Here is a 21741-nt window from a genome sequence, read left to right as displayed (position 1 = left end):
TACTGCATATTGTGGTAGTTAAGTGTGACACGCGATATCACAGACACAAAAGGTGGCCGTGTTGAAACGTAATTGAAAGCCTAAACAGGGAAAACTCAAAGTTATTGTACCTCCACTTTTCCCAGACACGGCGTATTCATACACAGCATGTTGGCACATCTCTAAATTATTAACATTTTGCCAAAGCAGACCGGGATCTTATTGTTATTCAGTTATTCTGATTAGAGTCTCTGAGCATCAACAGTCCTAACGGCTGGTGGGTAAACACAGGATTTGGGTTCCAAGCACGTTCGCACTACAGCTTTAATTTACTGTACATACAAAACAGAAGATCTTCAGGAGTTACAAGTATTAAAATAGATTTCTATGTATCAATCATGTGTACAGTGTCACCCTTTGAACAGAGGAATTGAATGAGATCTGAGATGACAGTTTATACTGTATACAGCAACCTTCACACCTGCAGCATGTACCAGAAGCCAAACACTGATGCTCCTCACCGCAGAACCGTTCTTTTGATCAGAACACAGGACAGCATGTAGAAATTATTTCAGTTCTGTTTATACTCCATGGTGCACATTGACCTGACTGGACTGAGGCATGGAGGGAAATGCACCCCAATATATTCTAGTGGTTACCTCTCATCTCATAGCAACGGTTAGTGGTGCCTCTGCAAGCGGAAAACAAAAAGCAACCTCCCATTTCATTGCAAAGAGACCCAACAGAAAGTGATTTGTTTTAATGCAACTTAAAATCACCGGTTTGGTCACACAAGGCTGCACACTCCCATATTCTTCTGCTTCATATTGATTCATCTGTCATAAAGAGAGCCATTAAATGCATCACCACAGGGTTAGAGGAATGAAAATCGATATCAAAAACCATTTTGGGGGGGCCACATATAAAAGACATGAGGGAGAAGGCTTGATACCATGATACCATACGTGGCTTTGACATCTATCTTTAGTTCTCCTGCCAGCAAGAACTGATTAAAGCCATACCTCACCCAAAAAGTGTACTTTTCCTTCCAAGTACTAATAAAGGGGTGTCTTGAGGAGTCTTTTTTTCCCCCCACTTCTGCTTCACTCCCTTGTGACTCCATAATGCAGAAAAGGCTGGCCACATGTATTCAGTCAGAAGCTAATTAAGTAATCTAATATAATCTATATCTTCTTTATTCAACTATATGCTCACTAATCTACACCCATTTTGGTTTGAGCTTTAAACAAACTATAACACTGGTGGAGCGGAGCAACTGTGGCCGACTGCGGTGGAGTTGGTTAAGCTGAAGGCGCCAGCTGGTCACTACCATGAACGAGCAACATCCAGAAGAGTTTCGGTTTTTAGCTCAAATCAAAGTGTTAGTGGATTACTGAGCACACGGTTGGATGAGGAATCTGTGGATAATCCCCGACAATGAGTTTGACATTTGTTAAATTGATAACTCTGGGCAGTTTTGCTTTTGTTGAGTTGGTCAAGAGGGTTCCCATTAGCTTTTGGCTAAACAGACAGGAGGGACGACAGTAGTTGCCCTGCATTCCAGAGATGGAGAGAAATGATCCAGTGGTGCAAAAACCTCTTTAGGATCTCAAGACACATATTTGTGAGTACTTGAAAGAGAAAACACAATTTTCGGGTGAAGTATCGCTTTGATTCTTAAGTGCTTTATGAAGAACTTTTCTACTTAGTGCTGGTAGACTCAACCATAACTTTAAATGTGCTTTAGTATTACTGGAAAATAACCTGCTTCCAAAAATAAAATAAAAAAAACAGGAAAAAAAGAATAATTTTGCCAGTGAAGAAACAAGGAGGAGGAAAAACATTGCAGATTAACCAACATTCATTGCTGAAATACAGAGTGTGAAAGGACATTTCTATTTCTATTCAATCAACCATCAACAGAGGCTCGCTGCCCCCCAAAAAAACCTGTTCAAATCAGGCGACCAGCTAGTCTAAGAAAAAACCCGATGCACCAGGCAGAAGCAGCGAAGTCCGGTCCACTGCTTGAAATAAAAATGGCTCATTTAATCAACACCAAGAAAAACAAAACTCCTCAAACTGACATATCATCAATTCATTAAATGGCAAACACAACCTTGGTGTGTAACTGACCAGTGCAGGCTTTTACAAGCAACAGAGCTGTGCGCTGCTGTATTCCCTTGATCTGAGGAACACTCCTGCCCCGTGACAGATGTGAAGTAGGCTCCAAGAAGTTTTACATGACAGGCATAAATAATAACATGTTCATTTGACTTGGATGTTTTGGGTGCAGCAACAGGGCACTCCTGACTGATCTGCATGAAACCATCACCAGCTTTAGCAGTCAAACACACCATCTCAGAAACCATAACAGCTCACGGTTAAACAAAGTGTCATACATACGTTAGTGGAAAAGCAGGAGCAAAAAAAAAATTAAAAAAATTACAATTTACATTACTGAAATACATGATAGCCATCTCAAATCAAAGCAGGCCTGCCTGTAATCATAACTGAGGGAAGACGCCACCCATGCCTGCCTCACTGTGAATTTCCTCGACAGTCATGCTTTAGCTGTTTTACTCATCCAAAATCACGAGGAAGAGTAAAAATTTCGTTGAGACAGAAGTCTTTGTGAATGAATAACTGGTTCTATGCAGTCGTTTCAGTGATGGCTAGAGCAGTTTGAGATGCATTTACCTTGCTTAGACGGCCACGGAGGCAGCCAAATGAAGTGTCTGTCACTTCCGACTGCACTGCAGGAACATCTTTGCTTTAATATCACCCACTGATGACATCATATACAGCACAATGACACGTTCCTAGTGACAGTTTTATCTGTTATGCAGCTGTTCATGTTTACACAGTGCAAGAGGACACCGGGGGAGAATGGTGTGAATATAAATGTCAACATTTCTGAAGAAGCCGTGAATACATTTTTAAAGGGGTCATATTATGTAAACTCACTTTTTCATTGAGATATCTATATATAGATATAGATGTAGAGCTGAAACAAGGAGGCTTTTGACAAAAAAATCTACAAATATTTGTAAATACCTCACCAAAATGATAATTCAAAAAAAGCAAAAGTTGCATAATGCGGCCCCTTTAAGATTTCCATCTCTTGACATATTTGGTAATGTGGCTGACAAAGCTTTAAGAAATCTGCCCAGTTAAAGCTGATGAGAAATAGAGCATAGACCTTTAGTTCAAGCTAGTTGTCCAAAAAAAAAAAAAAAAGATACTCCATTATACATTTTCAGTATCATTCATGAATTATAAGAAATTAAATCTCTATATAATCTCACCCAGACTACATGTAGTTTTATACATTTCTCCCACCTTTAAATAAACGTGATGAAACCACAAATAAAATCTCCTATTTGAAAAGAGCCATACTGCATTTAAATGATTTGTGTATCACAAATGACGAGGACGTGTTAAGAGAGGTGGTCCTAACGGTTTTGTTTTGAAAGTACAACTATGTCAGTATGGGTATTTACATGGGTTTGAATCGTTTCATCATTCTCACACATCAGTACCACCCATTTTAAAGTAACAGTGCTGTGTATTTTTAAAAAAAAAAAATTTAAAATTTTCAAAAAAAGTCACCGTTTCCTGCAAATGAGCGCCCCCATGCTCTGTCATCCGCTTCTGAAGATTTCCTTTTTTGTGCGTTAGTATTCGATTGTACAATCTTGTGGATACTCGTGAGTTCTATACATTTTTCTTGTGAAAATAAATACACAATTTACATGAAAATTTGTGGGCATCTATAAATGGCAGAGTCCCTCTTGGAAGAAAACGCGAGTGATTTAATGAAAATTAATTAAGGATGCCTCTACTTCACATTACTTTACCTGAGCAACTACACCAACCTTCAGAATTCTCCAAACTAACTTAAGTTTCCACGTTACGACGCACGATACCAACAAGATGGCCTACTTCTATCCTAACATCAACGACATTTTATACTCCAGCCTGAGTTCCCAATTCATCTACTGTGAGACTGCAGAAAGAAATGACCTTTTAATCCTTGAGACATCAGCTAAGACCTGCTCAGAACGTTCTAGTTATGACTGTTAGGTGGTGAGTATGTAACGGCACTAGATCATGAAATAGCTGAATCAGAGATAACTGGCTAAAAAGCCTGATGCTGGTACATATTGTCGTCAAACACATGTCATCCGCGTCCACACAAAAGGAAGAACAAAGGCTAAAAAAAAACAAAAAAAACAAACCATGACGTTCATGTTTCTCCTTCTGAACACAAAGCATTCAGGAGTGTGTTTGAGAGCAAAGGGCAGTGAGGCTCTCCTCCAGAAAACGAAACAAAATGACCCCCTCAACGCCAGAACCAATCCATTACCAGATGGGCAGAGTTTGTGTTGCTGCTGGATGTCTGTGTCAAGCTTCAAAAAGCCACGGAGTGTGACAGTCACTCATTGACGTCCCAGATTTCAGACAACAGCGGGGGGAGCTTCTTGTCCTGAAGGCGTAGGGCGAAAACCTGCTCTGAGTGGACGCTACTGAGCGTACGGAGGCTCACCAGCTTCATCAGCATTCGTGGAAACATCAGATGATCCTGAGGAGAACGATTCACACATTAACAAAAAACACCACTGACAGACGGCTGCGAACAGAGGCTCTTTTCAAAAATTCATGATCACTATCAAATCTGCTTCCTACAAAGTTGAACTGCAACACTCTGCAAACTAAACAACAGGCAAGACTCACGAGTATTGGTTTCTTCCCAGTAAAAACTGTTTCTCCTCATGCACACAAGAGTCCAAGCCCTCCTCCCCATCAATCAGTGAAAAACAAGTGTAACCTGAGCCCTGACCCAATGTGCAGGCTGGGATGATGACAGCCAGGTCATGCTGACATACTGTTGTTTACATAAACACTTACATTTGGTCTCTTTATCATGATGTAAGAGCGCAGCGCATCCACGTACGGTTGTTGAAGCCTCTCCACCAGATCGTGATCCTGCACATTTGGCCGATCTAAACAGTTTGTAAATCACACACACAACACTGAACCGTTTGCTCCTATGTGATCCTGGAACATACAGCAAACTTTGCATCCTACTGAAAGGGCAAATAGATCGTTTTCTAACATTAGCTTTGAGTCCAGTGAACTGAGAATTCACTGCTGCTTCTATCTCAGGTTCATGAAATCTGACCTGCAGAGAAGATGTTGATGGCAATGAGCAGGGCGTATTCAGCCTCATCCAGCTGCAGGTCGTTCATTCCTTTAGAAAACTCAAAGATGGGGTTAATGAATTCAAACTGAAGGCCTGAGGATGAGAGGGACAAAAAAAGAAACTCCCATTATAGAGATCAATGCAATGCTCAGTAGCATCAATATAAAACCATTCAAAGACTGTTGAGATGATTCTCTGACACATGTAACAGTGGAGAGGCTCATGTAAAACTTGGCCTTTAACCTTTAGATCATAACATGACGTGAGCAATAAAATGTCTTGCTCTGCATATCTGGACCAGAACTGTTGGTCACAGTTGCTACATGTGAAACCTGGCAATCCAAAACACATGGAGCAATGGAGGAGGACATGGAAACAAAGAAAACAAAACTAATGATAGTTTAGAAAATAATATTTAGCTGTGCTTATGAGACCTTGCAAAAGCACAATGTTTTGTCGTTGTTTTTTTTTTCAAAATCATCTTTTTTTTTCTTCAGGATCTGTTTTTTGGGGGTCTCTCAAAGGCACAATTCTTCCCCAATGTCTTAAGTGATACCCAAGTTTCATATTCTCCAGAACCATGTGACATTTACCTGCTTTTGCAAAATCCTCCTTGTTGTAGCTAAAGTCCTTCAGAAATGTGATGCTCTCAATGGCAGGGTTGTATCGCCGAGACGTCTCCAGCAGCATAATCTGATGCAAACAAAAATATCTTTGTGAGAGGAATATTACTGCAGACAAGCAAGTTCTCACAAGCAGAGGAACAGAATTCCTACAGGCGCTTTAGACTTTACAACCTTGCTATGCTCAAACTACAAATGATGGTCTCTCAACCCTATCAAATGTAGCAACGGCATTCTTTTTCTACGCTCCTTGTTTTGCTCATGTCATGCACCAAAAGGTAGGGATCTGAAATCAACAGAGCTAAAACTGAAGAGCCAAGAACAAGTTCTCCAGATAAATGGTGAAAAACCTCTATAGTAGACGTCTTCAGCAGTGCGATCTGGTCCTCTCTGGTGAGCTCCAGGAATCCAGGAAGCTGCTTCGCAAAATCCACAATCTCCTGGACTGACATGATGGCTAGTTCGGTGAAGTGGGCGAAGCGCTGCTGACGCACTTCTCTGTTGTGGAGATCCTGATTCTGTGGCCAAGGCTGCCGGATGCACACACAAGAACACAAACAAAGTGATAAACTGACAGCATATATTTGACGTTACATTGTGGGTTTGATATTTTTACTGCTCATGACGTCCTGCTGCTTTTTGCTGCTCTGGGCACCTCTGCCATTCCCCCACTGGGATTACTAAAGCTGCTTTAATTGAGCTGATTCAATTAGTGAACACAGACAACATTAACACACCAAAGCCGCATTAACATCTTCTGGGTTGAATAAATGACACTGGATGTAAAGCATCAGCAAAACCCATATTAGAACATTTTTTTCTTTCTACTGTTCATTATAATTCAAGATTTTTTATAAGGTCATATCCTCAATAGGCATTTAATCTGTTAACACGCTAATTTTTTTGTGTTATGGTGAGATGCTAAAGGAAACAATCCATTAAAGTTACTCAACTAGCGAAACAGACAGGACATGAATTGTGAAGCAGCCACGGTGTTTTCCGCCGCTGTTAGAGCTGACCACGATCACTCATCTACAGAACCAGATGATTACTGTCAATATTTACAGAGGATTAATGACTCAGGAGGGAGTAGCCACAGAGCTGTTACACCTCTTCCTGGCATGGAACATTGCTGGCTTTGAGCTGCTAATGTGATGGATTTTTGTCATTCAGACAAGCAGTTGATGACTTTGATGTTTCATTCACAAGCGACATTCACACGGAGTCAAGTGATATGTGGCAGCTGAAGACGAGACAGTTAGTGTTTCCAGGAAGGTGGTTTGGTTACTAAGCAGCTTCACTGGCTGTCAAACTTGAGGGCTGACAAATGGCACCAGTTTAATCATTTCATCTTATTAGAGAATCAATCCAACTGCATCCTACTCCAAGCACAAGCGATGATTGCTGGAGTATCTTTCTCATAGGTTGCACTTTACTAATGAATGTATCTATTCAAAAGCAAGCCTGAGTGAAACTTAAATAAACAGAGAGGAAATGAGGAAGTGATTAGTAGCCTAGTTTGACTGTATCGTTTTTTTTTTTTCTCCTATTGAGCTCATCACTCTTCTCATTTCCAGTGAAATAGTCTCTTTTTAGCCCTGCAACGGACTGGTGACTCACGTCCAGGCCCGCCTCTTGCCAAAAGTCAGCTGGGATAGCCCCCCCCCCGGGATACCAGGATACGCGGTACAGAAACCGGATGGATGGACAGATTGATGGATGGATGGATGGATGGATGGTCTCTTTTTTTTTTAGTTTTATGTCTCTGTTATTGAATCCAAATTGCAGTATCAGCTAATGCAATCATATAACAACAATAAGCCCAGAAAAAAACACTATTATAATAGAGACATTAGTCCGTACAAATCTTCAATTATAATTTGAGACCACTTTTCTAGGCAACAAAGCAAATGGACCCACGAAGCCATTTTTTTAACTATACTGTGACTGCAATCATAATATTACACAAAACATTCCCAATATGACAATTTCACCAGATTGTGCAGCCCTTTGGTTTCACTAAACTGAGCTGTACATCTGGAAAGAAGCCACCGTGATCAAGACGGTCCATCACTCCCTCCAGTCCCAGCCATCTGGTTGTCACTACCAAGCACCACCAACCAAAAATATATCTACAAATCATCTTTAATTCCATCTGTGATAGTTTCTGATAAGACACGGTACTGACGTGTAGCACCTCTCCTTCTAGTCAGGAGCGGGTGTTAACTTTATGTTGTTTTATTTGATGTACTTTAATCGTGCACTCTTGACTCTGACAAATGTTTCAGTTACTTCTGACAAAGCTTTCTTGAATTTTGAAAGCTATTTTGTACATAACAGATGTTTGACTCCTGTCAAAGTCATGTTCAGAGGTGAGACTGAGTTTTTTTTTCTTCTCTCTCTAAATTTGATGTTGTGTTGACAGTTGTTTCCATGCTGCCTCTCCTGCCAGTTTCTCTTCTCTCTCAGGATCCCCTCACGCTCTGCCCTCCTAGGACCCCTCAGTCTCTCTGGGCCATGTCAGGAGATCCAGCCTCCCCATACATCTCTCTCTCTCTCCCTCTCTCCTGTGTGGTCCTCTTCTTTCTCTCTCTTATTCTCTTGTGTGAGTGTTGGATGTGGTCTGAGTGGTGCCTAGTGTGTGTAGTCTTTGCAGGTCTCCATGGTGATGGGAGGTTGTATAACTCAGATGTGACATGTTAGATGGCTCCTGGTTGACTTCATAATTATCATCTTCAAATGGTTATCAAAGCATTTCAAGCTTTTATAATTTTGTTTTCCATGCGGCCATCATCTGACTGTTTTTTTACACATAGATAATGGGTTTTTTCCTCCATTTTTAACTCAAAAGTCATTCACACAGGGGCTTTAGTTTTTCCCCTCATAGACATCAAGTTTCTAATTACACTGTGCACAGCCGACAACACAAAGTGACTCAAAGCAAATATGTGTTTCAGTTTTTTCAAAAGTAGTAAATGATTTATGCATTTTATTATTTGATAATGCCTGGTATTTGCATTTGGATAGAACACTGAAGATATTTCAAATCTTTCCCATGAGGTATTCACTTACCGTCACTTTTGGTCGGTCCAGGAAAGACCTCTTGTTGCATTGCTTCTGCATGGCCACCAGCTTCTCAATCATCTCCTGTTGTTGTGGATCTAGAGCAGCCACTTCCTGTGGGGGCGTGGGCGTGACCACTGTGGACGAGCGGGCCGTTTCCTCCTCCTGCTTCTTCATCTTCTTCAGTCTGATTTGCTCCTCAGAAAGCACACCTACGTGTCAGAGAGTACGCAGTTCTCAGCTACAGCACACTCCCTACTTTAGTCAGGAGTCATTTGCCATTCAAACACTCACACTGCTCTAGCATGCCTGCCTCCCGACACTTGCGCAGGCGGCACTGTTGGCACTTGCGGCGCATGTACATGTCCATTTCACAGCGGCCATTGTTCTTGCAGGAGTACTGGGCATTTTTAATAACACTGCGTCGAAAGAAACCCTTGCAGCCTTCGCAGCTTAGCACGTTGTAGTGGAAACCAGAGGCCTTGTCTCCACACACACTGCACACTTCGTTACCCAGCATCTTGGGAGCAGGTCCCTTTTTCCTCTTCACTGGTTGACCATCTATGCACATGAACATAGAAGTGAAAACACACATTAAGCTCTTAGTTTTCAATTTGCTGAGGGGAATCTCCGTAAAGGAGGCTGTTATTTGGCAAATCTGCTCATCTAAATTAATTAAATAAACGACGACCAGATCAGGATTTGAAAGCACACTCACAGTTTCCTTTGTATAACATGACAGCACTCTCCTGGCATGTTTTTGAAAGTTTTTAATATCATAATAAAAAGGAGAAAACACTTCTTTTCCCAACACTGTAAACACACAGATATCCATTAGTCTAGAGGACTGTGCAGTGTAATCCCAACACCACACTGAGGCTGGTGGATTCCAAATCTACCAGCCACTTTCTTCTTTTAACTAGCAGCATGCTGTACAAGGCCATGACTACAAGGATCAATACCAGAGCTACGTTCTAGCATGATTATTTAGATAAAATATTAATTTCATTATTGTTATGATATTATAGGGTAAATATTGGGATTTTCAGTTCCATATGTATTTAAAAAAAAAAAAAAAAGGCAAGAGAAAAACTCAAATACGTGAAGCTGACTTTCTTTTTGTCTATGTCAAGTTAAAGTGTGTTCCATCTGGTGTTGTGATAGTAGAAGGGACAGCCTGTTGTCTATTAAGCAATAAAATGTCAACGCAGGTCCAAGGGATTTCCACGTATTCATGGCAGCCCAGCACGATAACATTGACTGCCACATGTTGAACTTCTATTGGATCCCCCCCCCCCTTTTTTTTAAACAGGTAACATTTCATTGCAGAGTTGCAAACAGCGTATTGATCTAATCCACCCTCGACACTCCTCTCGAAATCAGAATAACACAACGACCTATTTGTGTTTAGAGTCACAATACTGCATGTTTGTATGTAACATAAGCACACAAAACAATCACCTGGAGCAAAAATCAACCCCATGTATGTGTGTGTGTGTGTGTGTGCGCGTGCGAATGAGTGTTTGACTCTCACATCTCACAGGATGAGAGGTGAAACAGAGGACACTACTTTCCTGAGGTGATCTCTTTTTACAGTTCACGTTCTGTGCCACATTAACTCACCACGACTCTTTGTTACAGTGTTCGCACGAAACAAGCAGACTCATGATTTCACTTGTGCTGCAGTCACCAATCCAGCCGTTTCTGCTTGCATGTGTTAAGATGCCTCTTCACTAAACTATCACTGTGAGTGGAAGCTAGATCCACCAAGCTAGATCCACTTTCACACAATCCCCACCATTCAGCTAAATTCCAGCTGAATGAAGTTCAACCTTTGTTAAAAATATGACCATCCTTTTGAGACTTTAAGTGCTAAAAGTTAAAAAAAAAATAAATAAATAAGCTGTGGCCCCCCCATTAATATTCATATGTTTCAAAAGGGATTTATAGCCGGGCTAATGATGGGAGCAGAGTTCAAGGTGTAACTTATAAATTCCTCACTTTGAGCACACCATTAAATAAGAAGACAAAGCCAGCGGTAAAAGTCTACGTTAAGACTGAAACAAGACTAGTTCTCAGCAGCTCAACATCAGTTTAGCATCACTCTCACCAGCAGAGGTCGCTAGTATGCTAAATCTGCTTTCAGTTTCTGTTCACTCAGAACCCTCCATCCCCATCAGCAACACCCACAGACAGAACCACTAAGCTGGTACCAACGTCAATCTACTGCTAGCTCACATGTCTCTGTGGTGGTTAACCATATCAGCCGTGGTGCACCAACACCAGGATGAGCAACGATCAGCTTGTCCTCCACTGTCTGGCTCAACAGGACGTCAGTGACATCACATCTATCTTGCTACTGCCACCTTCAGCTCTGGGGTGTGAATTGCTCTGCTGCTTCACTCACGCATGCGTGTTTCAACAATTCACTAATCCCCAGGAAATTAGCCCGCGGAATTAAGAAACCAAACAACAGGAAAAACCAAGCACAGATTAAAAGAGATGGGCAGGACACACCCATCCAATTACACCATCACTGAGAAGTAGAGTTGCAAAGGAGTGGAATGTTTCAAGTACATTTCCAGAAATTTCCATGGGAAGTTGAGTTTAGGCTATTTTAGGAATGAACTGGACATATTGGGGTGATTTATACTGACTGTATTTATCTGCACTGTGCATTCTCCCTTCACATGTACAGATTATTAGCATGTTGTGCTTCTGCAGGGCCTTTGATGCCACACTACTGCCTTTTTCCTACCTAGTTTTCTGATTGCTTTAGCATGCAGATTGAAGAGTGCTCATCTGAAAATGATATATGAAAATAAAAAATGTTTATATTTATTTCTACATAAGACAAAGGAAGCACAGTTAGTATAAATACTCTAAAATTTCAGTTTATAACAATTAATTCCCTTGGAAAGTTTCCAACTTTGAATATTATTGGGATTTGCAACGCTATAGGAAAGTGCCTATATAAAATTATGCATTTATTAGGGTTAATTGAACAACAGAATAAAGTTTTTATGTTTAATGCTTTTAAACAAATGTATCAGAACAAGTCAGTGATTGAGACTTAAGAGATGCTCTGCTCATGCGACTCTCAACAGAGATATGAGGGAAGTGATAAGGCAACTTTCATCATCATCAGCTCTGGAAACTACGATAGCCTCGCAGCCTGAAGGCAAATGCGTGAGAGTGATGCACAAGACTTCGCCATGTTTTGCTCTCCACATTTACATCATAACCCAAAAGACAGAAGCTTTAGTTTCTTCGTTTTTAGCCCCAAAAAGAACGAACACTACTGACAATTTATGTCTATTTTTTTTCCCAAAAGGATGAACAAAGAAAAGTTGTTCACCAGAGGAAACCATGTTTGCTGGCATAGAGCACCTTAGAGTGACACTTCCATTTTAGTGAAGTGGGGTTGTAGGAGGCAATTGTCTGGGACGGGCCGCATCATCCTGCTAGTAAACTCACACCCGAAAAAATGTTTGTCTATTTACATGCAAGATATTTAGTGGACAAAAAAACACCACTGACTTCGACAACAGCTGCTGCTGTCGCTCTCTGCATGGAAGCAGCGCTGACCATCACCTACTGAAGGTGACCACCTCCAACTACCTCACTTCAGTAAATTCTACATGTCACTTCAATGAAGATGACTTTTTTTTTTTTTCTTTCTTGTACCTCCTATTAACTACATCAGCCCCAAAACTGTCTGGATGGTGTCTATTTTGGTACACATGTAAAAAAGTATGTTGCAAAGATATTTCACTATTGACTGTATGAGATTCATTTAAAAAAGCAGAAGAAGAAGATAAAAATACAGGTTTTAGATACTTTAGTGGATTTACATAAGGAAACAGTTTCCTCTCACCGATGCTGGAGGATGTGTCACCTGCTGCCGGTTCGACCTTAGTGTCACTGGGCTCCACAGGTAAAGGGCTGCTCATGTCAGTCAGTGAGGGGCCATTGTGAGGGGGGACAGGGAAGTCTCCTGGCTGGGAGAGGTCCGCCAGAGAAAGCAGGCCCTCGTGCTTCATTGCGTTTCCTCCACTGCTCTCCTCCACCATGCAGTCCAGCTGCAGCTCTGCAGCCCTATCAAACACTTTACTCTCATCTGATGGGAGACACACAGGACCCTTCATTGAAAACATTCCTGCTATTTTCAAGAATTATAGTTATGGGTTTATAAGAACGCACTGTATAATCTATAAACCATACAATTAATACTGGTTTAATCAGACTTAAACCTTTGAATTTCTACTGAAGCTGCTCCTCGTCTTTATGAACCAAAGGTTTGATAAGTTCTGACTTGACACTGCCCAGTTTGATCAAATGCAGAGAAAAACTGGTTCCTCATACTGTTAATCTCCCTTCAAAGTTTATCTAATAATTCCCCTCGAACAGACACATTACATTTACATAAAGTATATCATGTATAAACAGAACAGTTTAGAAAGAGGGAGGGTAAGGGGTTGGTTGAGAGTTACTCTACATATACACACACATAATATAACACACACATCAAACTACATTTCATAATACCACGACTTTCAAGTACTGAGTCTGTCTTTGCATCTAGATTTAAGTTTGAGGCAATCAGTGTAAATTTTAAGGATATGGAGAATGCTTCACAGTAAAGTTTCTTATGCATGTATCTACTGGAGTGTATGAAATATTTAGCATAAATGATGAATAAATGAACAGCTTAAAGTTCATCTCTGGAGCAATGATCACTCTTTTCTCAGCCAATTAAACGATATTTGTCTCAAACGGAGGCTAATATAGGCGGCACGGTGGTGCAGTGGTCAGCACTGTCCCCTCACAGCAAGAAGGTTCCAGGTTCCAGTCCCAGCTCCATCACAGGATCTTTCTGTGTGGAGTCTACATGTTCTCCCTGTTCCTGTGTGGGTTCTCTCTGGTACTCCAGCTTCCTCCCACAGTCCAAAGACATCAAGAGGGGACGAGGCTGATTGATACTCTAAATTGACTGTAGGTGTGAGTGTGAATGGTTGTCTGTCTCTATGTGTTGGTCCTGTGATGGACTGGTGACCTGTCCAGGGTGAACCCCGCCTCTCGCCCGTAGCCGCTGGGATAGGCTCCACCCCCCCCGCAACCCTTAATAGGAATAAGTGAAAGAAAATGGATGGATGGAGGCTAATATATCTTTTTTCTGGGGGAAATTTCTCAAATCAGTCAAAAATCTTTGAGTGAGTAGAATTTACAAAGAAATGGGATTCATCATGACTTTTACAAAACACACGTACATCAGCTAAATTCATTTTTTATCTTTGACTCAAAAAGTGTAAAAACTATTAATTATTTTAAGAGGGACCTTCATTAATTTGTTGGAAATCAGGAATGTTCTTGGTAAGATCCGTGAACATTTCCAATGATATTTTCATACGAATGATTCCACATATAAACACAGGAAGTGTCCTCTTACCATGACCAACATCTGGGATATCAGTCACAGACAGCGTGGACATCTTCTGCACAGCAGCTTGTCATTACGAAATCAAAATGTGCCTGTGCCAAAAAAAAAAAGGAAAAAGAAAAAACAACAATCACAGTCAGTTCTGATGACAACTGAGTGTTGATTACATCCTGTATGAGCCTTGGGCAACCATTAAAAAAACAAAACAAATGGTGGAACGACAATCCTAGCTTGCTCCTGAAGGGTAAATTCAGGAAAATGTCCTGGTCAGGTTACAGAAACTTTCAAACCTGCAATTTTAACTGAGTGGTATCCATGGTAATAAGGGTTAGGGCCTGATTTAGGGCAGAAGCCACGACAGATCAACAGTTCCTGTGTTCATGTTCCTACCATACCTTCAGACAGGAAAAGTGTGTTACACAAGCCTCTCAACTTCCTACATCTTGAATAGACTTCCCTTACTTTAAGATGAAGACCTCCACTGTGATAAATTCCATTTTCCACCATGCAGTTATAGAGAACACGTTTAAGCTCTATGGCTGCTCTCTTTCTGCTATGACACAACTCCTGAAATCTCAACAGGCTGAACCTCACTGAGAGGCGTAAGTCGGACCCCACACATTATGATGCGTCATGGTTTGATAAAAGAAACTTTCACTGGCAAATGACATGCTACCTCCAGTCACAAGCCCACTCATCCATCTCAGAGTTTCCATTATTATTTCAGTTTCATCTTTTGTAGGTTAAAATAAGAGAAGCACAGTAAGACATGAATGATAGTGACTGCTGTTGAGTAGACAATATAAGATGAAGAAAGATAACACAGGATTCTTGCGGTTAGTTACAATATGTTTCTCTGAAAATAAAAATCCTACTCTCATAAATTGAGACTTAAGACAGGGAGTTCCTGTAACACGTCCCAAGGTCTCAGGAAAGGAGACAAATGTTCATGAGCTTTGTACACAGCCATCAAGGAGCATATATGTTTGGCAAGTACAAACAGAGACGCTGTTAGCAACCTCCCGTAAAATATCAAAATTATGTTTCCAAAAACTTAGTACAGGAAAACCAGCAGACCATAAAAGCAGAAATGAAAGATCGTCATATGCCACATAAAGATGCTCTTCAGGAAACTGACTCAGCAGACACATGCCTGATTTTCGCTATTCTTATACAAGCCTGCAAAAAGGAAACACGAGTTAAAATATATCAAGAGCCCTGAAATATCTTCAAGGATAACTTGAGAATATATCTGTTCAAAGGTTTAAGAGGTTAAAAAAAATAGTTCTATTGTTTGAGCATTACTTTACTATAAGTGATTTGATTGACCCCAAATTGGAGAGCATTTCAAGCCATGACTCGTTTTTGCATTTTCTCTACTAAAATGTAATTTTTGGTTCTCTTTTGCTACAAATTTTTCCTGACCAGCTGACCTGAGCTGGTTGATCGTAACGTGATTCAACAAATACACATTTCTGTGTTTGTACAGAGAGAGAATTAATTTTCTCTATCATATTTGTACATGTGCAAGAGAGAGAAAGTCGATACCATCAGATTAGAGAACAGAGTCAGTAACTGTTTGCGTAAGAACCTCTTTTTGGCGTCTGGATTTCCTAAGGAGGTACCATCAGAATTAGCCATCAATTAACTTCTACAAGCTCCTCCTGCCCCCAGAGTTGGGATGTAAATTAATACAGGAAATGACTGAAAAGTACAAAGAAGTATTCATCTCTGAAGTTATTCCCAACACCTTCCATGGGCATCTTGCATGCCAGCGTTCTAAATCTAAAGAGTGCAGTAGATACATGCACTGCAAAATGGACCTTATCCATTTTGCAGTGACAGGTTACACTTACTCGACTACTACTGCCAATTCTGGGGCCTTTTGCCATTTTCTGCATTGCCATGGTTCATCCTGAGAGAGCTCCGAACAACCCTTCCACCTGTAATCATGTGAAGTGGCTGACTGGAGCTGTGTAGATTACCTGCTTCATCCTCATCAGGTGCGCTAATTGTGGTGCCGATAAGTAAATCTGGCTTTAAAAGTTTAAAAACTACCTGCATTACGATAAAATTGCCTGTTTACTTAACTTACCATTCTCACATATATGTTGGTTTTTTTTGTTTTGTTTTTTTTTCACTTGAAGTGGGAGGAGGACAGAAAAGTTCATTTCCAACCCTGATAGTGAAAATAATGTTTTGACTGTAATCATAACCTGGTGGTTGCTAAAGCCATGGTTAGGACCCGTCATGTGAAACTGCAACCACTGACAACAGCAGCAGCCCAGACTGACACACTCTCCCTACAAACAACCAGCCATGTTTCCTGTACAGGTTACGACAGCTGATGTTACTGCAAAGAGCTGAAGACTAAAACAGGTACAACGAAATGAATGATGATGACCCGCAGCCATGTCAGTTTACATAACCGATCAGGTTTTGTTTACCACATGCAAAAAGAAAAAGTCCATATTAAATTTTTTAAAAATCACAAATGCAGCTCAAAGCAACACTGATAAGGACCCAGACACTAAGGTGGGGCAGTTACGGTGCCAGGGCTAAACTAAAGCTGCAACAACTTGCCAGGTCATCAACCATGAGAAGGTGAATGGTCATCTATTCTGATAATCGGCTTTCAGGCAAATGTCAACCAGTGCTGCTTCCAGGTTCCTAAACATAAGGATTCATGCCGTATTGTGCCATTCATAACAAAAAATTAAAATAAAAAAATAATAATATTATGTTAAGACTGTTCATTTAATGTGGGCTAATGATTTGTGTAAAATTAAGCACAGCATGACTTAAGTTCCTGCAAATTAAACAAGTCAGCATCACAAAGCAATGTCATCGTTTTGCTGAAGTAAAGGTCTAAGTGTACTGTTACAAAAAACAAAAGCAAACTTCTTTTTCTGATGAAGACCAAAAAAAGAGTCAGAGAATTTCCACAAAAATGTAACAAACTGCTGTATAAAATCACATTTTGTTTTTTCAATAATAAGCCACACGTGGATCCGCAGTGACTCTGTGACAGCAGAGTTCTGGACTGACCTTACCTCTGATGGTGACGTCTTATTTATCACTAAATCATCTTGCATATGTGACTCCACAACGCCACACTGCCAATATCCCTGCGCGGACGGAGGACTGGTTTAACTGATGAGCCCCGAGGATCCCAAGCCACAGGTTTATTGGATGGATGTTTAATGGCTTGATATCTTGAAGAGAGTGAGTCGGAAAGAAGACCAGTCCCTTTCTACAATGCCCTATGGGAGACAAGAGGGAAAACAGAGAGAGGAGGGAGGGAGGGAGGGAGGGAGGAGGCAGGGTGAATCAGAGAACACAAGAGGTTACTATTGGTCGCCAGCATGGCTCTTATATCCCCACGGGGCTGCCGTGCTCCAGTCTTTTCCTGTTTGAGCATTTTATACAGACAGCTTCACAACAAAGGACACCAGAGTTGACTCACAACTTCTTAGCAGTTCATTTATCCAACATACAAAGTAGAAAATCCACTAAAACAAAAAAGTTACATCATTCATGATGAATAATTCAAGTGGAAAAGAACAACTAACATGGGTTTATCAGGAATATTCACATGTTGAGAAAACACAAATTAATAAATCAAATGTCAGCTTAGAGGATCATCAGGTCTTTGCGTGGTAGATTTAAAAGCTGAGATCTCATGATTTGACTGAAAACAGAGCCGATATGAACAACAAGTGGCAGGTTTTAACGGGGCATAAACCATCTTGTGTTGCAGCCCGTTTCTACGCTGCCAGCGATCTCTTGTCACCCTCACCCGGATCCCTTGGTTCAAGTCCAATGTCCTGGCATCTTATCAGTCAGTCACCTTTGCTCATGTCCATGTTTTCATAGACTGCTGAAAATGAATGGAAAGCACCCCTCTCAAAAACAAAACATAAAAAAAAAATTAAAATTCACAAAGTGCTGAATAAAACCAGAAGTTGATTTTTATTCAATAGCACTATTATTTTGATCCTAATTGGCTAAATCATACATGTTTAATCTGTACAGTTATATACTAGCCTAAATGCAGTCCAGAACCACGATACTCATCATAGTCTGCTTTAATCTGTCAATCAGGACTCGAGATATTACAGCTGGATCTTCAACTTCAAGGATGAATCTCATGTCAGCTTTGCTCTGTCTGAAAACACTTACTATACAATACTCCTTTGATATCATGACAGAATCTTGCTGATGTTTTATTGCATAATCCCATCAAAGGAGCATGAGTAAGTCACTGTATATGTCCATTAATCTGCTAATTTAACAGTCAGTTTTCTTCAATAATCAAATTGTGTACCTGTTGGTTTGGGGCGGTTTTTACAAGCTATCTATTTATGTCAACTTGGACTCTGGTAATGTCACAATTACTGTCAGTGACAGTGGTGCTGGGTTACACACTGTAGCGGGCATGTGTTCAGAACTGCTGACCAGTCAGAAAACCAAATATCAGTATGCAAATACAGTCAGCATGACTGAGTGGGAAATGCTGCTTTCATGAGGTCTCAGGTTAGCAGTGGATGCAACCCTCTGCTGAGGAAAAAAACAGAACCGTTCTCAGCAACATCTTGGAGTGAAAGCAAAGAGTCAGTGCTTTCAAACACATCAAGGTTCCCACAAAAACACAAGGGGAAGAAGAAGTGCACCCTGTGTTTCACAGCCACTCCCAGATGTTTTCACTTCTTCTGACTAGGAGAGGTGAGGGGAATATTTGAGATCAAAATTCTTCTCTAATTTTTAAGAAAACGCAATCCAAAACTATCCTGAGTCTCAACCATGGCATTTCTGCTCCCTGGGCTAGTTTCAGCAAGGTTCACAGTGAGACACTCGTATACACTACGGAGACTGTTGCTGCTCTAGAAAGTATTACGCTGCAGTTATTGTAACTTCAGCTTGATACAACTTATTCCCATCCAATACCCCAGTCTATATCTGATGGTACCAAGGACATTCAGCCCAGTTCCCTCTGTAAGACGACCAATCAGTTAATAACACATTTATATCGGCATACTTTGCTTCAAAAGACATCTACAAACATGACGTAAACATTTCACTGCATCAGCAGATGCTTGTAATTTTTGAATTATTGCTGTCAATAAAGAAAAACATTTCTACAAACTTACAATGTTCATGTGTTTCTTAGTTTGCACATTAAATTAATATCTTATAACCTTGTTTTTAGATGAATGATATCAACATTAGTGAATAAAACCCAAATAGAAGGTAAAAATATCGGTATAATGAACATCGACAACACCAATATTGTACATCCCTACTATATTCTACATTTCCATATAGAGCAAAGAACACATGCAGCCTGACTCATTTATGCACTGGACACACGTGCCTTTCTGTATTAGGCCCGACTCTCTTTACCTCCAACTCTTCTTTCTTTACAGCATGTTGCTCAGTGTTTACTTCAGCATTTACTCAGGAATTTGAACCAATGGATCCTATCCAATTATATTTTTATACACATTTCTGAAATCCAATATAGTGATTTGGGCAAACAGCAAGTTATAATTCTACTCAGCTCATCTCTCATTTTTTGACAGTTCATTTTATTTCAATATATGACTACTGTCTTACTGTAGTGTTGAAAATGTATCCATCCACGACACAAGTGCTAATGTAAAAATGTGTTTCATTATCAAAAACACAGAATTTAGACAATTTTTAAGTACAGAATTGGTGGCTGAGGGGGTAAAATAAATATATATGGTTGTTTATATCTTCTAAGCAAGAAAAAGATGCGCTGATAATTGATTAATTATTGATTTCTGGCTCTCACACTCATAAAGGCAGTGGATTGTGAAATGCCTGAACGTCCCCCCTGCAGAGGGCTGGGGACCTCTGGTCAGGGTGGGAACAGCTGTGTTGGGAAAAATGTGAGGCAATTCAACTAATAAAAATGAAACAGATGCAAGTTTCTCAGATATGACTGTAAGTGCAACAGATGTTAAGCCTGAACACACACACACACACACACACACACACACACACACACACACACACACACGACTCATCAGGAAAAATAAGTCTCAAGTAACAAGTTCAGTTGCTTTTGGTCACAATCATATTTCAGTATATAGGTACCAGCTCTAACTACAGCAGGCATGTACAGTACAGGGAAATGTAAACTGTCATGCTAACTTAGCCAATTAGCCAACGGTCGGGAGGGCTAGTTAGTTAGTTGTCGCCTGACCAGTCATATTATGTTGCCACTGGCGTTATTTCGCAATCCTGTGACGTAGACACATTAAAGGAAAACTTAAAATTTTAAACCTTTTTTTTCCAAGTCGAGTGTTTTAGTTTGGACGTATTTGTGGCATGCTTTGGCAGATTTCGAGGTCGTTTTGCTCATAGATTGGCTACCAACTGTAGCTAAGCAAGTTATTTAGTTAACCTCTCTATGGCACCAACGTAGGTGTAGATTTTCATTTAACTAAATAAGCCATTTGGCAAAGCTGACAATACTTTAAAGTAGCTATAGAATACCCACTAGCCTTCAAACATTGGTCAGTTAACTCACTCACAACGGGTCCAAAGTAAAGGTGAGATTAGCTTAATGGTAAATCTAAACAGGGCCAATATCTTCACGTTAGCCTCCGCACTCGAAAGGAACTCCTTTTAAACAACTTCAACTTGGCTGAGTTCGTGGTACGGACGTGACAAACAAAGAGAGATATAACAAACGCTAACCGTGGTTGACTTACCTCGTAATTAGCGAGTTTACAGCCCGTTTAGTTCAGGTTACTCCGTCCGCTGGAGTCTGTTGACAGCGGCTTTGACAACCCAAGCTAGCATGTTAGCATGCTAGCCAGCGTAGTTATGTCATATGACGCAGCGGCCCGAGTCGCCGCAGGAAGACATGTTTTCTTCTACAGGAAACACATTTCTCCCTCTTTTTTTCTTTTTTTTTTTAAACTTTTCTCTCCCCCATTCATAGTAATATGTAATGTCTAATGTTTCATCAACATATTAACACGGCATTTTACTCCGTATAAAAAGGGAAATAAAATATAATATTTACATTACAAGTCATAGATTTAATTGCTTTCTGTTTGTAAGGGTATTTACACAATAAGTTTGCTTGAATTTCTAATTATGTCATGTCAACGACAAAAACACACGGATTATGCAAACAGTATTGAAACACAACCCAATAAAATTGAATAAACTCTAAATAACAACAGATTCTTGACAGGCTTCAGCTGGGTAGAATTATTGATGCCATTTAGACAGAGGCCAGGAAATTTACATCCAGTATGAAAGCCCATATGATATTGTAATATCTCTCTGGATCAATTGAAGCCCTTATAGATATGTTACTATTACCAGAGTAAATTATTTGGAAAAGCAAATACTACATGGAAGTGCATGCAGGAGATAATCTGGGCATTAAC

The 21741-nt window shown here is 40.3% G+C and overlaps 1 protein-coding gene across 2 annotated transcripts; it reads right to left on the bottom strand.

The window, feature by feature from the left end:
- Nucleotides 1-3191: 3191 nt before the first annotated feature.
- On the bottom strand, nucleotides 3192-21166 carry nr1h3 (nuclear receptor subfamily 1, group H, member 3). Of its 2 annotated transcripts, none has more exons than XM_086178978.1 (11): nucleotides 21052-21166; nucleotides 17357-17571; nucleotides 14318-14400; nucleotides 12746-12988; nucleotides 9163-9429; nucleotides 8878-9080; nucleotides 6156-6335; nucleotides 5776-5875; nucleotides 5162-5275; nucleotides 4888-4982; nucleotides 3192-4561 (listed from the first exon to the last, which is right to left on the bottom strand). In XM_086178978.1, exons 3-11 carry the CDS (start codon nucleotides 14358-14360, stop codon nucleotides 4415-4417), a joined length of 1392 nt encoding a protein of 463 aa, XP_086035104.1. In that variant the 5' UTR covers nucleotides 14361-14400; nucleotides 17357-17571; nucleotides 21052-21166; the 3' UTR covers nucleotides 3192-4414. The 2 variants fall into 2 exon arrangements, with proteins under 2 accessions (XP_086035104.1, XP_086035097.1); XM_086178971.1 differs by having other exon boundaries at nucleotides 17362-17571.
- Between the last annotated feature and the right edge of the window lie 575 nt (nucleotides 21167-21741).

Source organism: Aulostomus chinensis, chromosome 2 (assembly GCF_037954235.1).
Source record: "Aulostomus chinensis isolate RoL2024-O1b breed Wild chromosome 2, RoL_Achi_v1.0, whole genome shotgun sequence".
In the NCBI taxonomy this organism is placed as follows: domain Eukaryota; kingdom Metazoa; phylum Chordata; class Actinopteri; order Syngnathiformes; family Aulostomidae; genus Aulostomus; species Aulostomus chinensis.
The sequence above is the reverse complement of the archived record's forward strand: the minus strand, read 5'-3'. Positions and strand labels throughout refer to the sequence as shown.

Coding starts and splice junctions, on each gene's coding strand:
- nr1h3 (XM_086178978.1), bottom strand. CDS start 14,360: ATGTCCACGCTGTCTGTGACTGATATCCCAGATGTTGGTCATG. Junction 9,081..9,162: donor GGCAGGCATGCTAGAGCAGT/GTGAGTGTTTGA, acceptor TCTGACACGTAG/GTGTGCTTTCTGAGGAGCAA. Junction 4,562..4,887: donor TCATGATAAAGAGACCAAAT/GTAAGTGTTTAT, acceptor CGTTCTCCTCAG/GATCATCTGATGTTTCCACG.